Source organism: Thermobia domestica, chromosome 9, assembly GCF_964235325.1.
Source record: "Thermobia domestica chromosome 9, izTheDome1.hap1.1, whole genome shotgun sequence".
Taxonomy (NCBI): Eukaryota; Metazoa; Arthropoda; class Insecta; order Zygentoma; family Lepismatidae; genus Thermobia; species Thermobia domestica.
This window is the reverse complement of record NC_137462.1, coordinates 1,290,859-1,307,606: the sequence shown is the minus strand read 5'-3', so window position 1 is coordinate 1,307,606 and position 16,748 is coordinate 1,290,859. Positions and strand designations below refer to the sequence as shown.

The following is a 16,748-nucleotide window of genomic DNA, read 5'->3' as shown; positions in this document are numbered from 1 at the left end:
ACGACCATTAGGAAGACCTAGGCGCAAATGGGAGGACAATGTTAAGATGAAACTCGCAGAATTAGGAATACAAAATAGAAATTGGATCCAGTTGGCTAAGGATAGAAGTCAACGGAGGGTTTTTGTGAACGCGGCATTGAACCTCCGGGTTTCATGGGCAATAAAGTTAGTTGGTTAGATAAAACTGTAGGTTGGAAACACTAAATCCTCTTTTTTTTAAAAAGTAACATGTGCAGTATTTAAACTGAGTATACAGTATGATGAGAGAATTAGCAATCAAGCAGTAGAGTTTCGAATGCGCAGTTACATCTACACAGAGGACAAAGAAAGGTACCAAATTTCAAGATTACGTTGGAAATTATCATTTTCTTGACATATAGGAAATGTTTTTGTTCCATTTAATTATTAATATCGTAACTTCAAACCATAACAGAACCGTGAAAGATTTGCTTTAGAAAGAGTGGAATCGAAGGTAAACGTAAAATGTTTTCTCTCAAGTATGCATTTGCTGGTAAGTTCGCTAAAGTATCTTACAATATAGCTAAATTATATTCTATCTTACAATCTTACAATTACAATATCTATTTGTCACTACATTTGTAGGGTGCGACTTTCTGTTTAATCTCTAGACCCCACAGTGATATGTTTCCGCGTTCATAAGATGATCGGTACTATATCAGCGCCTTCACCGATTTATCAACGCCTCTTACTTGAAAACGATGCCGCTTTCGACTCATATTCATTATACATTTCCCCCCTAATTTCATGTTCACTGCAGGCCCGTATCCAGGGGGGTCTAGGGGGCCGCCCCCTAAATATTTGCTGGCCCTCTAAAAGTTTTACAGTAGGCTTGCAAAAGAATTATAATATGGTGATGAACTATCATATGGTTGGATTGGGCCCCCCTAACTTCAGCCGGGTCCCACCTAAGTTTTTGGGCTGGCTACGGGTCTGGTTTACTGTCATTTGGTCCAGTTCGGCTGTGTATTATCTTATCACTTTGTATTTATGCTATGTATGTTACTGCCATAATTAAAGTTTTACGGGACTAACTGATACTGTAAAACGTAAGACAATTCTTTCCGCCGAACCCCAGTAGCTTAATGAAAGATTTGTCTATATAAAACACACAAACGTCAACACGAGCTGTGTCCTTCATCGTGGCACAATTAGTGTTGCATGTGCGTGCCTTTCCCAATAGTATTTATTTCGGCTAATTACTCCAGCGGAGTTTGTACACACGCGTTAGCGCAAACGACTTTAATACGACTCACTAACTAAATTTACTATTTGATATAAATACACCATCAGAACATTACATCTCTCTGTTTATTTGAAGGTGTTTAAAATTCAATTTGACCACCAAAGTTAAATGAAACATGGGACTATAGGGTGTTGCAAAAACGTGTCACAAATATTTTGAGAACAGATTCCTCATATCAAAATAAGAAAAATAAAAAGTTCTTATGGGCCTGTACTCAAAAGCGCATAGTTTCAGAGTTATAGGGTGCCAAAAAAGTGAAACAAGTAAACTTTAAAAGTTTATAGTTCCACTACTATGAGATATATCATAGTCGGGTCAAAACATCACCAATTTTAGAGAGGTAGTTGGTAAATAATCAAGCACTTCCAAACAACCTCTCTAAAAATGATTGCACAAGTAGTGGAGCTTCTTAAACATGGATATTTGGATAGTTCACATACTAGTTCCTCTGTGATGTCTAGATACGACTACGATCAGTCCTACAGTAGTTGAACTATGGACCTATAAAGCGTTTTTCGGCACGATATAACCATGAAACTATGCACTTGCGACCACAGGTCCAAATCAACTTTCTTTCTTATTTGGAGTGAAGAATCTATTCCCAAACTATTGTGACAAATTTTGAACACCCTGTATAGTCTTACGTTAGATTTGAATCATACAATGTCTTACTAAGAATCGATTCCGGGTTCCTCACAGAGAAAGCGAGAACGCTAACATCAAAAAGGAATTCCCAACTGCACGTGTTTTGTTGACTTTACCATGATTCAAGTACCAGAGAAAAAAAAAAGTTTCAATGACAAAATAGATGTATTTGGAGTTTGTAAATGTTAACCTTCACTAATGTTATCTTAATTCGTAGAGATACTGCAATAATAAATCATAATATTGATCGACGCACATTCCTTCTATATTTTACTACGTACAAGATCTTTTATCTTTCATTTCCAACCAGGTTCAAGTTTAAGTCCGCTAATGTTACCTGAAGTTCTTTCTATTGCATGCTCATCGGTAGGGATAAGTCATCATTAGATAGCAATGATTTGTATATACAAGACAGTCAAAGTTATTATTATTATTATTATTATTATTATTATTATTATTATTATTATTATTATTATTATTATTATTATTATTATTATTATTATTATTATTACATCACTTTCTGCTGGTATAGTAGTTGGAGTGGACATCTTTGGTGCGCATGGTCCTGGCTTTGATTCACGGTGTAATAGCATTAGAATTCCATCGCATTATGGTGGTTCGTATTCCATCTTAAGTCGTGCGTCCATGTCTTCTATAGCATCGTAGGGGCCGCGGTGGCTCAGTGGTAGAGCATTCACCTCTGGTGCTAGGGGTCCCGGGTTCGATCCCAGCCCCCGCCAAGTGAACTTTGTGGTGGACAAACACCGTGTGCGTGGGTTTTCTCGGAGTTCTCCCGTTTCCTCCCACTTTCTTCATTTCAGTCATTACTCATCATCACCGTCTCCTTTAGCCTAACCGGCATAACCGTGGGACGTAAAACTCAAAGATTTCATTTCATTTTTTCTATAGCATCGGTGTTGACAACGTACTATAAACTTTCTCACGTGCCTCAGTGAAAGATATGACACCGTGTCCGCGGATTTTCTCGAAGATCTTTTGTTTCTCCCTGTTGTAATGAAATCATGAACTAAGAATTAAAAAATCATCATTTTTATTTATAAAAAATCATAATGGCAATTTTGTAGGTGAAAATGGAACGAAGTTTTTGTAATATCTTTACTTTTGGATACCTGCATAACATTATTTTTAAAAATTACAAGCATAGTATTTGTAATTAATCAATCGTTGGAAGCAGAAGCAAAATAGTTAAATATTAGCTGTTTTTCAGTAATAATTAACAATTCGGATAAAATCACAAAAAAAGATTAAAGCAAACCTCAGGGTAAATTAAAGTTTAACAATATTTTTCAGAATGTAATTAGGACTTTTCTAAGATTTTGTAAATTTTTATATTGGCTTTTGGCAAAGTAAAAAGGAAAAATAATTAAGACAAACAAGGACCATAGTCCATATAAAATGACAAAGTTTACTACTAAAAATCATTCTGGATTCTGGATCCTGTATCAATCATCAAAATAAAAAATTCTTTAATAAACTACAAATATAGAAAGAGACCACTGTATGGTCAAACCTAAGCAGGATCTGCAATAATGTAAAGTATGACTACAGAGAACTTTAACTGCCTATTTGCATGTGACATGATATTAGGACGTCTCTGAAAGTGACAGGCAAAAATTTGAATGTTTAAGTATTCAGCTTATTTCTGTTATAATTTGCTTAGTTGGTATGCAGTTAAGCTAATATGTACTATGTTTGGTTTTGAACTCAATACTCTTGGATGTTCACAGTTAAATAATTAGATTGTTACAAAAAAAAAAAAAAAAAAGTGTATTCTATACTACCATTGTAAGCTAATTGGGTCGTCAATAAAATATTGTCATTTGTGATAAGAGATTGCAACCCTTCGTTTAATTTCACTCTTCAATTTGATTCACTAATTCACTATTACTTTTTTTTTATTAACAATATATTTCTTTAATATTTTATTTTATTTTTCTTACAGTACACTACATTCTCATTCCTTTAAATAGTTCATTAATCACCCATCTCCTTTACTCTAAGGCTATATCCATGGGGCATGTAACCATTCCGTTCAATAAACAAATAATTATTATTTAGTACTGCTATTATTAGCCTTCTTAATAAATTTCACTATGATTCATGCAAATGAAATTACCTTTACGAAATTACCATTACGAAATTTATGTATGTAAGCTGTAACTAATTAATTCATTTACTATTGCTCGATTTCAATGTCAAACAGTACAAACTATGGGAAAGCCTCATAGAACATAAACATATCATGCTCTATTAAAGCGGGCGGACCGTGGCTCAGTGGTAGAGTGCTTGTCTTTGGTGTGTGGGATCCCTGGTTCGATCACAGACCAAGTAAATTTATGGTGTGTATCATCGTATTCGTGGGTTTTCTCAGGGTACTTCCGTTTCCTTCCACAATGTCATTCCACCAATTCTTCCATTATCATTTAGTTACCTAAATCATCCGTCTCCCTTAGCCTAAAGGACATAATCGTGGGACGTTAAACCACAAGATTTTTTTACTCTATTAAAATTTGGTAACTTTTAGGAAGGCTGTCATGGCAGGAAGAAGAGTTAAATTCATTCCTTCATTTGCCAACAGATTGTAAACTCAAGCAATGGAAATCATTGGGAAGTCTGAAAGGAAATATTGCATCAAAATAACATTTCTGTGTTGCATCAGACTCAAATAACTGAAGCTTGGGGAATCTTATCTCCCTTTTACTTTCTATCTTTAACCGATTTCAACCGCAACAAATAGGAATGATCGGAATACTCTAAGGAAAGTGCCCACTTCGTTTAAAAAAAAAAAATCAAAATCGAATAATTTCTGCTCCAATGCGGATTGAGTCGAATGGTAGAAGATTCCTTTAATATCGGTTCCCATAACTATGTTTGGAATCAACTGGAATCAGTTTTTGCACTTTTTCTATAATTATTATTAAAACGCATGGTACAAGAAGAACAGCATTATTTCCAATAACGATGTGGAATCCGTATGACAGAGTTCTCAATGACCATAGTCAAGAACGAACAACTACGCCGAAGTAGCTCATCGTAAACTACAGTCGGGGCTCCAAATGGACTATACGTCTATTTGCCGCACTTGATACACTTCGGAGGATATAAAAAAGTGGGACTTAGTGTACGAGTCTTCGAGGAGAAGAGTCACTTTAAAAAAAGAAGAAAATATATTGAGGCAGATGAAAAAAAAAATCTTACAAAACTTGTACAAAACTTCGAAACTGTTGACATTGTAGAATAGTTGAGGAGTTTGGTCCATAATTCCGTCATGGAATGATAATGTCTTGATAAATTTAACATAAGACAAAAATAAATTGTTCAATATCTATATTAGATTTCACTGTTCTTTTCGTTTCAATTATCTCTGTTGCAAATACATAGTAATACGCAGTAATACAATGTTATGAATAGCTATGAAGTTATGAATATCCAAAATGCTTATTCCATAGAGATGATATAAAGGTAAATTCACAGAAGTTTATTTAGGAGCAGGTCATGGTGTCCGATTTTCCTGAAAATAGGATATATCATTCTAGAAACAAAATAATTAGACCCGTATTTTTTTCTGCACTATACAAAAGTTTACTAGTACTAAACCAAGCATTTAATGCAACTGAGACTTTCAGTGACTGTTTACCATAGGACATACTACAACAAAACGAAAATTTAGAGTTTTTGAAGATAGCTTATTTAAAAAGAAAATTGGGGTCAAATTTCATCTTTCTCATTCTTTTAATTTGAAGTTTGAGAATAAGAAACCATGTAAAGCCTGTCATATCTGAACATCAACACGGATTTTTAAGAAATAAATCGACAACAACCGATCTAGCAATAGTAACGGATTACATAGCAAGAGAATTAGACACACGCGATCAAGTGGACGTCATTTATACGGATTTCAGTAAGGCTTTCGACAGAGTTGACCATGACGTGCTACTACAAAAATTGGTATCTTTCAATTTTTCTAAACGAGCAATAGAGTACTTCGCTTCCTATTTGTGCAATCGAAAGCAAGCTGTCTTACAAGGGATAATATTACCACGAAATTTACCACATTATCAGGTGTTCCTCAAGGATCCCATTTAGGTCCGCTACTATTTCTTCTTGTAATTAATGCTATTTCAACCTAGTTAAAAAATCTCACTTTCTGTTGTTTGCCGATGATCTCAAACTATATTCTAAAATAAGTACAATGGATGACTTCACACAACTCGAGCAGGATTCACATGGTTTTGGGCAATGGTGTGATAAAAACAAACTTTCATTGAATATCTCTAAATGCAAGTCTTTATTGTTCTCAAGGAAATAAAATCCCATCAATTATCCGTATATAATTAATGGCATACCTCTGTGTAAACCAAATTCAGTTAAAGATTTAGGAGTAATTTTTGATTCAAAATTGACCTTCTCTCATCACATTGATGCAATCTCTAACGCTGCATTCAGAAACCTCGGTTTTATCTATAGAATGGGTAAAGAGTTTAGAAACGAGTCAACATTCATTAAACTTTATAATTTGTACGTAAGGTCCCGATTAGAATATGCGTGCGTTATTTGGACACCGAATGTAAATAAATACTTACAAGCAATAGAAAACATACAATTTAAATTTCTAAAAATTATTACGTACAAGAAAACAGCTTTCTATCCCAAACACATTCCCTATGTAGACTTAGTAAGGAGTTTAAATATCCTAATGTTGACGAATCGACGAAACATGTATGATTTACTATTTTTATATAAAGTATTAAATAATAAAATTGACTGTCCAGAGCTACTCATGAAAGTATATCTGAGCGTTCCAACAGGTAGAACAAGACCAGGGAATACTGGTATATTTTTCTGTGAAAGGGCACGAACAAATATTCTCAGTAAATCTCCGCTGTGGAGAATGTGTGACTCCTACGATGAATTAAGTCATAAAACTGATGTTTTAGATATATTCAATATGTCAGAATATGTATTTAGAAATATGATTATTACCGAGTACCTGACACTCGAAGTGAATTGATTAATTGTACGAATAAATGTGTATATATGTCTATGTATGTATTATACGACACTATAACTAGGCATTAAGCCTGTTGTGTTGTTGTTTTTCTAAATAAACAAACAAATAAATAAACAAACAAATAAATAAATAAATAACGTTTGCTGTTATTTTTAAGACAGTTTTTGTTATATTAGTGCATATTTCGAAGGCTTTTAATGCGTAGACATCCAGGTTCTAGTTGTGAAATACATTATAACCCATTTAAGTAGATTAATCTATTCAGATATATGGCTTTGCGCCCAAACATCTCGCGCCCAAATGTCCTGTTCCGGTTATTGTATGATAACGTGACACATAAACTTAAATTCGTTTTTAAATATATAAAGGAAGAAACATCGCAAATGAAGTTACATATTTTCCTCTCCCCCATCCTCAGGAACAAATTGTCAACCTGCAGCTGTGCCAAAAATCAACTCGCTCTCCCGGAAAGGTGCTGATTTTGACTCCTCTATTCAAAGAACGGTATTCTGTCTCCGAATTTCGGAACCAAAGTCGTAGGGGAGAGAAACTTTGGTCAGAAGCTTCCTAAATAATGTAACTTAAAAAGTAAAAATTAACATCAATATTTACATTTTATTAAAATTTTTAGTCCTTATGCACAGTCGTTTTGACGTATGATTAGCATCATATTAAGGGTTTGACTAACGCATGGTTATCGGAAGTGTATTCGGAACTATGATTAGCACGTAGTAGTTGACTAAGTTAATCACATGTGGCTAATTAATTTAGAGCAGAGGGTACCTTGGTTTAGCCAAAATAAAGTTATATTATGAAAATACAAAGACAGTTAATTGCATGTCTTTCTTTGCTTTCACCTCATTGAGTGAGTTAATTATGAAGCAGCCATTAAGCCGAGTCCTCTACAATAGTGGAACTGAAATGAAATGAAATCTTTGAGTTTTATGTCCCACGGTTATGCCGGTTAGGCTAAAGGAGACGGTGATGATGAGTAATGAATGAAATGCTGGAATGAAGAAAGTGGGAGGAAACGGGAGAACCCCGAGAAAACCCACGCACACGGTGTTTGTCCACCACAAAGTTCACTGGGTGGGGGCTGGGACCGAACCCGGGACTCCAAGCACCAGAGGTGAACGCTCTACCACTGAGCCACCGCGGCCCCCACAATAGCAGAACTGTTTCTAAAAGTCAGCAGTGAGAAATGAGTAGAAAATTTGCAGTTTCCTGAGGGATACATACAACTGATCGATAAATTATCCTCCCTTATAATTACAGCATAATCCTTCTATTGTCGCCAATATGAATTGAATTTACTTATTCCTCACGTAAAGACATCCGTCAGAAAGAGTACGTAAATCATAACTCGATTTCGTAACTATTTATAAGTTCTTGTGATGTCCAACCACAAAGAAAATATTTCGAATTTCGCATTTCATACATTTTCATTTTTACAGACTATGCATGCGCACGTCTAGAATTCCCTAGTTGCCACATTTATTTTTACTCACCCGATGTATTAGGGTTATATTAGTTAAACATAACCAAATCAACTTATTAGCTGAACTCCAAGTAGACTCTGAATACCAAAAAGTACACCATCCTTAATACAGAGGTAATGCAAATCTAACTAATCACGTGACTAACGTTTATTAACGAACTCGCTCTGAATACCGCCCTTTATGTTTATTTTACACACCTATTTTTTAAAGTTATTTCCGTTTGTTAAATTGTCTAGACAAGCTTAGAAAAATAAACTTGTCTACATATGTAAATTATGTTGTTTGTTTTCATTGTATATCTTTCGTGTTGTCTAAAACTGTGTATGCAACAAATTATAACAAACTGTTAAAACTTTTCAGTAATTTATAGGGTATATTATATATATATTGCACAGGTCAAAATTTTAGATTTAAATGCCACAAGTAGTAGTACTTTTCAGTACTATCTCTTTTGTGGTATATAAACTAAAAAGTTCGCCCGCGTAGCGTAGTCGCTAACGCTCGCACCGAAGGTGAGAGCGGTCCCAGGTTCGATTCCCGGTGGGGCACTACGTTGGAAAAGTGTAAAAAGGCTTTTTGAGGCCAGCCATCCTGAAGGAGGTTTTTTTCATTTACACCAAGCTAATACCGAAATGGTACCTCGTTTCCTTCCTTCCCTTTCCTTGGATAGTGTGCTCGCCGAGGGACGTCATCCCTCATACGTAACGGACTAACATGGCTATAGGTGCCGAAAGCGCAGACATCTAAATCCCTAAAAACTTCCTAATTTCACTTAATTTAGATTGTACTATAATTACCCGTAACTAGCAAACGAACATCTTAATTTTTCTTAAATGAATAGTCAACTTTGCAATGCTAAATCTAATCTGAACCTACCATATAAAAAAATAAGCCTCTCGGTTATCATTTATCCTCATACTAAGTCGCACTGGATAAATAGTAAATCCAGTGGACTTCCCCTCTAGTCTTATTCATCAATCTGCAATCTACAAAAAATATATACAGGTATTATTAGGGGACAGCACCGTCTTTTCTACAGCTACACGTAGATACGTACAGCCTCTTCTCTATTTTAGTAACTTCATAGCGGACAGAAATTACTTTTAGTTCTTACTTAGTACAGAAAATACTTCCTGCAAGTTCAAAATAAGTCTATGATGCCATACAGTAGACAGGAAATCCCATCCTTATAAAATGTATTTCGTTTGACCTAATGAACCACTTACAACCAGAACTTGAAATTGGGGGGACAACGGAGCACGGTGGCTCAATGATAAAGGGCTTATTTCTCCTATATGGGGTCCCTGATTCAATCCCGGGCCAAATAAATTTGTAGTGGACAAAATTGTGTTCGTGGGTTTTTTCGGTGTACTCCCGTTTCCTCTTACTTTCTCATTCCACCAATTTTTTAGTCATCATTCACTTGTTTGTCTCCCTTAGCCTAATGGACATAATCGTAGGACGTTAAACTGAAACATTTCAATTTTTCTGAACTTGAAATTCTTTTTTCATCTTTTCATAATAAATTTTCAGTATTTAATTATAATGTAACATGGTTTTATTGCGTTACTCTAATTTTAGCAGAGTCTGAATGCAAATTAAGGATTTTTTAAATATATATATATTAATTAATAATAAATATAATATATATATATATATAATTTTAATAAATATATATTTTTAAATATATATATATATATATATTAGCAAAGATACGTATTTGAGGAGAATATTACTAGACATGCACCGTGCTTCGGAGCCCATATAAATTTTCCCAGGGATACTTTTATTTTTACTGAGGTAGATATCCCCTTATCCTCCAGTCATTGGAATATTGAATACAGTATTTCGAGATTAGACTACTGTTCGGCTCAATTCTCTTGACGTTTGGCGAGAGCCAATAGCACGTAAGAGCGACGTTGTCAGATTTCCTTTCGTGTACAACATGAAACGTTTCTTTCGTGAAACACAAATGGGAAAATGAAGTAAACGCTTCAAATTGAGAAGGTGAAAGAATAAATACTGGTTTAGAGTGACTTGTATATTAAGAAACAGTCTTGCAATAAAATAATGAACCGATGTACGTAGAATGATGCTTTTCTCTCCTAATTATTTAGAAATGATTTTCCTTCTTCCTAAACATACACTAACATTCTCTTAACAAATACGTTTTTGAGTGCAAATAATATTTCTCCGAAGCATAGAGTATTAGACAAACTCGCGTAACTGTCATTGGGTATTGAAAAAAAAGAGGGCAAGAATTTTGTACTAATAAAGATCCACTGCATACAATTACCATATGAAAAGTAAGCAATTTTGTGTAACGTCACTGGAATGGAAACCTCGCCTTTACCCACCCGTGTTCGCAATTCAGAGGTTCTACTGTATGACTACTTGTTTTACACTTAGACCTTAACAACAACAATAATAACAAGCAAACAAACAAACAAAACAAGTCGATTTCCTCACTTGGAACATCTATTAAGCTCTAATAATAAATATTGCATTACGAGTTGCTGTGACAGAAAATTATGATTGAATTTCCCTGCTGAAGCGGAAGTATTTTATTTTCCTTTTATTTTTGAATGCACCATAAACAAATGGTGTAAGTGTTGCAATCCCAACTTGAAGTTGGAATTCGACCAATAAAAGCTCTCCATGTAATCCGCTCATTGGAAATTTTTGAAACTAAAATAATCCTTACGAAACATTCTTTGGATTCTTTCAAAAGGTGGGACAACAAAGCTGATTTTTAGTTCTATTACGTCAAGAACAATATGTAACTTATCCAAAAGATATATTTTTAATACCTTTCAGTCTTTCAATAACAGAGGAACGGTATGGTAGACACGACACCTGCACTGAGAGAAAAAGGACTAGGATTTCCGTGTGGATACATTGTATTTACGCGGGTGCGCTCCTTAAGTAATGTAATTTCATGTATAAAAGTACAGCAGGTGGGAACACCATGCCAAGTCTGGAGTTCGGCGTCGAACTAGACTCGCTGTGATTGGGTAATTTTATTCACATGATTGATTTCGTATCAAAAACTATTACTCTCGTAAGGTAGGGAGTCACAGATTCAGAAAGAACCAAGAGGGGACAGTCGTAGGAAGGTAGTAACAACATTATATACCTAAGTTACCACCGTCGGAATGGGTATGGCGTTAATTCTAGATTTGAAATGGTGGTCCCACAATACAAAATTTTCGCTGGACGGTGGTGTAGATCGTACTACTGATGAAACAACATTACTTAACATGGTGACGCGCGTAACCTGGTAAAAACAGCATTTACATGCTGACTGGATTATGCATTTTTCTCCGTGTGCTTAAAAATTTCGTGCAGCGGATGTTATAATCTCAATAAGAATGGATATAGCGTTATCTATATTCGAGTACTGGCTGCTGTAAATGACTTCAATATTGTAAACAAATAGAACAAGAGATGGTAAGAACTAGTGTTGTCCACGGGATGATACGAGACGAGAAATAAGGTTGTCTCGTCTCATCTCGATTCTTTAAAAAAAAAAAAAGCTTGTTCATCCGTCTAAAATTCGTAGTCTTGCTCTGCAAATTTATCTTTAAAATTTATTCCCTGATTTTCTTCTTAATTTGATATAGGCGTTATCAGAATCCTTCTACGTCACGAGAGGTCAACGAAGGATGTGTGACATTTAAATTTCATTTATTACCGGAGTATATTGTGTAACAATTTGCATACCTTTAGACGTTGATAAATACTTTTTATTGTGTTTATGGGGGGCGCGGTGGGTCAGTAATAGAGCGTTCGCCTCTGGCGCATGGGGTCCAGGGTTTGATCCCAGCTCGCGCCATCTGAGCTTTGTGCTGGACCAACACCGTGATCGTTGGTTTTCTCGGGGTACTCCCGTTTCCTCCCACTTTCTTCATTCCACCATTTCACCCATCTCTCATCATCACTGTCTCCTTTAGCCTAACCGGCATAACTGTGGGACGTAAAACTTGGAAGATTTCATTTCATTTTTTGTTGTGTCTGTACAATCATTTTGTCAATTAGTAGTTTTTATATTTTGAATCATGCAACGCGATAACAATGTTTGAGGTTTTTAATTTTGCCCAGAGGGTCACGGTGGCTGAGTGGTAGAGGGTTTACATCTGGTACGTGGGGTCCCTGGTTCAATCTCCAGCCAAGTAAGTTCGAGGTGAAGAACATCGTGTCCGTGGGTTTTCTCGAAGGACTCCCATTTCTTCCCACATTTTGATTCCAGCAACCCGTCCATCATCATCTTTATCATCCATCTCTCTTAGTCTAACGGGCATAACGTGGGACGCTAAACTGAAAGACACATTCTTCTCCACGAGACGAGAATTGTCATGTTTCTATTGCCGTCCAGAATTTTAAAAACATGCATCTCGTTTGATTTTCGAGACGAGACGAGACGTGGACAACATTTGTAATCGCGTCACTTGTAGACCACTCAGCAGATGTTTCTGATTGCTGGTATGATAACAGACCTCAGGGCAGAAGTCATTTGTGTCATTCTAAATTATCATCATACTTATCATAGGCATTCTTTCATATAATTGGCAGTTTCCAAGACAAAAATGGAAATCTGAAATTCCATAGGATGTCCGTGGGACATGTATATGCAAAAATGGAGGAGGCAGATATCCCGTTATCGGGGATGGAATATACACAGATGGGTGTTAGGGCGCAACTTGCGCCCACCAAATTACTTGAGAAGACATAATTTTTCATTGTAAATGATATACTCAAACTAGAAAGTGGTACATTTGAAGTAGAGGAAGGTACACTCATGTCCAAAATTATTGTCGCATGTCTATAAATATGTTGTTGTAGGAATACAATTTGATAACGAATTCGCCCGGTATTTCTTATAATGTTAGAATGTGTATAATCGGCAAAGACATGCATGTGGCAAATTTCATGTCAAAAGATAAGTAATAAGGCAGTAAATAAGAACAATATAACGAAAATAAAACTTTTTTGTCCATTTAGCAACATTTTGTTTTACTCATTCTAATTTTCGTATTTATAATTCTTTTCCTGTGAAATTTACCACAAATATACATTTCCCGATTATTACTAATAAAACTCCAACTGACCAAAGCAGTATATGTATATATATATATATATATATATATATATATATAATTTAAAATTATATATTTGTGTTACAGTTTCGGCTATGTAACATAGCCTTCCTCAGACACATTATGAGAAAAATATCCAATTTTGACAGCTTATATACAATCTGGATGCAAGACACGCTCACTTTCTCTTTACAAATCATGAACTTTTAATTGGCGTGTCTTGCATCCAGATTGTATATAAGCTGTCAAAATTGGATATTTTTCTCATAACTTGTCTGAGGAAGGCTATGTTACATAGCCGAAATTGTAACACAAATAGATAATTTTAAAATATATATACTGCTTTGGTCAGTTGGAGTTTTATTAGTAATCTTGAATTTTCCAAAGCTACAACGAATAATTTACAAGTTGAAGTATTCCCGATTATACACATAGTATCAGTATTAAAAGTACCCTGCATATTCATTATCAAATTATATTTTACTAGAGGACAGTTATAGATATGCGACAATCATTTTGGACATGAGTGTACATTTGGGGGCAAAATGGTATTTTTTGGGAGGGGGATAGCATCCCTGCGACCAAGGGATATCTCTATGGTGTGTAGGTAGTTTCTAGTAATAATTATCAACTCATTTACCAAGTAGTCAATTAGCAAAGCGATACATGTAGTATAACTTAATTTACAGTTGGTGTTTCTATTTTTGTCTTCCTTGCTTTTGTTTCGAATGCACTTTCAAATAAATTACTTTGGCTTTTAAATGCTATTTCGTCAATCTAAAATCGTGTCCCCTGACATCGGAACTATAAAAGTATGTTCTCAAAACAAAGTAAATGTAAGAAGAAAGAGAAAAACGTGATAATACTCACCGATAGCTGTTCTTGTTCTCACGTTCCTGGAGTATCCCATTGGATAGAGAATGGCCCAGTACCTGTCCACAGACACAGCCACCAGGCAGAAGATAGAGATGGTACACAACACCACTAGCAGGGACACTGTGAAGAGGCAAGCATGGAGGTTCCGTGGAAGTCCCACGTACGACATAATAGCGAAGGGGATGCCCAAAAGCCCCACCAGAAGGTCCGCCACTGCTAAAGACACGATATAATAATTGGTCCTTCTGCGGAGCCGTCGCTGCCTTGCGAACACAAGGATAACCATAAAGTTACCGATGATGGCCACCACGGCCACCAGAATTTCACACACAGCGTACGGCACAGATAACTGCCTCTCCCCGTGCCCCGTGGTCCGGTTCCCGCAATCGTCATCATGGCCCTGTATGACGACCATACCGGCCATTTACCAATACCAGCACTCACTCACATTGTTGGCAAAAACTAACGGTCTTTCCTTATTTCACAACACACAACTCTCCGTATTGTAACTCACTGTGTGGACACTTTCTCTTCAAATGCTTCTGAACCTGTAGTGCGTGCTTAGTAACGCCAGTGTATTAGAATGTAGATAATATTTGATATATGGCTTTACTCCCACACTACACGTCTATCTGATGATGCCAAGCTCCACAAACACAGAAGTCATCATATATTTAACACGACCGATGTTAGCAAAAGAGATTGAAAGATAAGATTCCAGGCTGAGTTATTTCTTCGTCTTCTCAGCGAAACTAACGTACATTTCCGTACAAAATTGAAGCTTTCGAATTTTATTTAAAACGTATACTCGTTATGTCATAAATAAATTAAAACAAACTTCAACTTTTTGCACGTCTGTCGAAAGATTTGATTTTAAAATTCTTGACTACACGCTTACGGTCATGAAACATCACATTCATTACTAATAAATAACAAATTCGGAATGATGAATCACATAGATTTAATACAAGAATTAGTTTTATGTCGCAAATTTTACCAGAATGTAAAGTAATAGTTTTTTTTTTTTTTTTTAATTAATTGTGTTTAGTTTCGCTTCATAAAAACTGTTTCAACAACTTCCACAACAGAAACTCAACACAACAGCCATGAACACATCACTGCAGTAAAGTTGTTAATAACATAAAATCATTTTTCTTCCGAGGAACACAGAAACCACTTAACAATAAACAAGTTAGCTAAGGTGCTCTAAGCTTCTCTACACTTTGAATGTTATTCTTACACAACGAGAAAATAATGATTTTTAAAAGCGCTGCTGGTTGACCCCCCCTGAATTCCAGTCTTCTGAACGCTCCAGGCAGTCAGTTGTCACTCACATCACCCCTTTTTTTAAAGGAAGGAAACTGTGCAAAGGAAGGGGAGGGGAGGGGAGAACCACGGAGTTCAATGAAGCATTTCCTGTCCCCCCTAACAACGTCACAATGGAGCTTTACTTGCTGACCTTGGATATATGCATGCTTTTAATATATACGTAGACAAGAGAGGAGGGGGAGGAAACTAAAAATAAAAATCACAACAAAAGCTGCAATGACAACACTTCCAACACTTGCCGAGTCCTGAGTTCGTAACCGGAACTGTTTTCCACTGATGTGTTCACACTCCTTCAAAGGGGTTTTCCTCTCAGCAAAGTCATTCTCGGAACTAAGAAAGCTTTTGTTTGGGAAGGGACCCCGCCGAAAGCCAAAGTAAAAAGATGCTTCCTGAAGATTAGTGTCTCGTGTTCGAAGGCGAGAAAAACGCGTGCAAGGGGACTGCAGCACTTCAGACGCGTGTTTGACCAATGGCTGGTATGGTATCCCACTGCTGAAAACGAGCGCCGCGCCGTCGAAAACTTACTCATGCGGGATTGCCCGCAAGTGCTGCCAACCTGCGGAAAGAAAAAGTGCCATTCCATTGTAAAGCTGAGAAATCCTATCATTTTCTCAGGAAACGTACTGCTCTTTTAATGTAACTGTAAAGCACAGCGTAGGCGAATTTCGTAGAATTTTCGTTTAGTAATTGAGAGGCTTCGATTTGTGTTCGAATTACGATCCGAAGATTTTTCAGGATTGTTCTCAATTTCACTAGGTGAATACTGAAAGTTGTACATTTAATACAGTGGTTCAGATTAACTTCCTTGGAAAATTTTCTTCCCTTGTCGGTAATGTGTCAGTACAAAACGGCCTAATAGCTGGATACGAAACTTGTTAAATAAGAAAGAAAGAAAATATTTAACCTAGTTTATTAATTATTTTGTTTATAAACATCCAGATATAACCAATTTACACTAAGGAAGTCGTGGGTTCGATTCCCACTGCCGACCATCCTGGCTGGTGTTT

General features: G+C 36.0%; 1 protein-coding gene across 1 annotated transcript in view; it reads right to left on the bottom strand.

The window, feature by feature from the left end:
- The window catches only part of LOC145694326 (uncharacterized), a 196,039-nt gene extending 179,793 nt beyond the window's left edge, over positions 1 to 16,246 (bottom strand). Inside the window, exon 1 of the mRNA XM_081770434.1 lies at positions 14,407 to 16,246. Coding sequence (XP_081626560.1) covers positions 14,407 to 14,836 — 430 coding nt within the window. The 5' untranslated portion in view covers positions 14,837 to 16,246. The remainder of the gene's footprint in view (positions 1 to 14,406) is intronic.
- Positions 16,247 to 16,748: the final 502 nt, after the last annotated feature.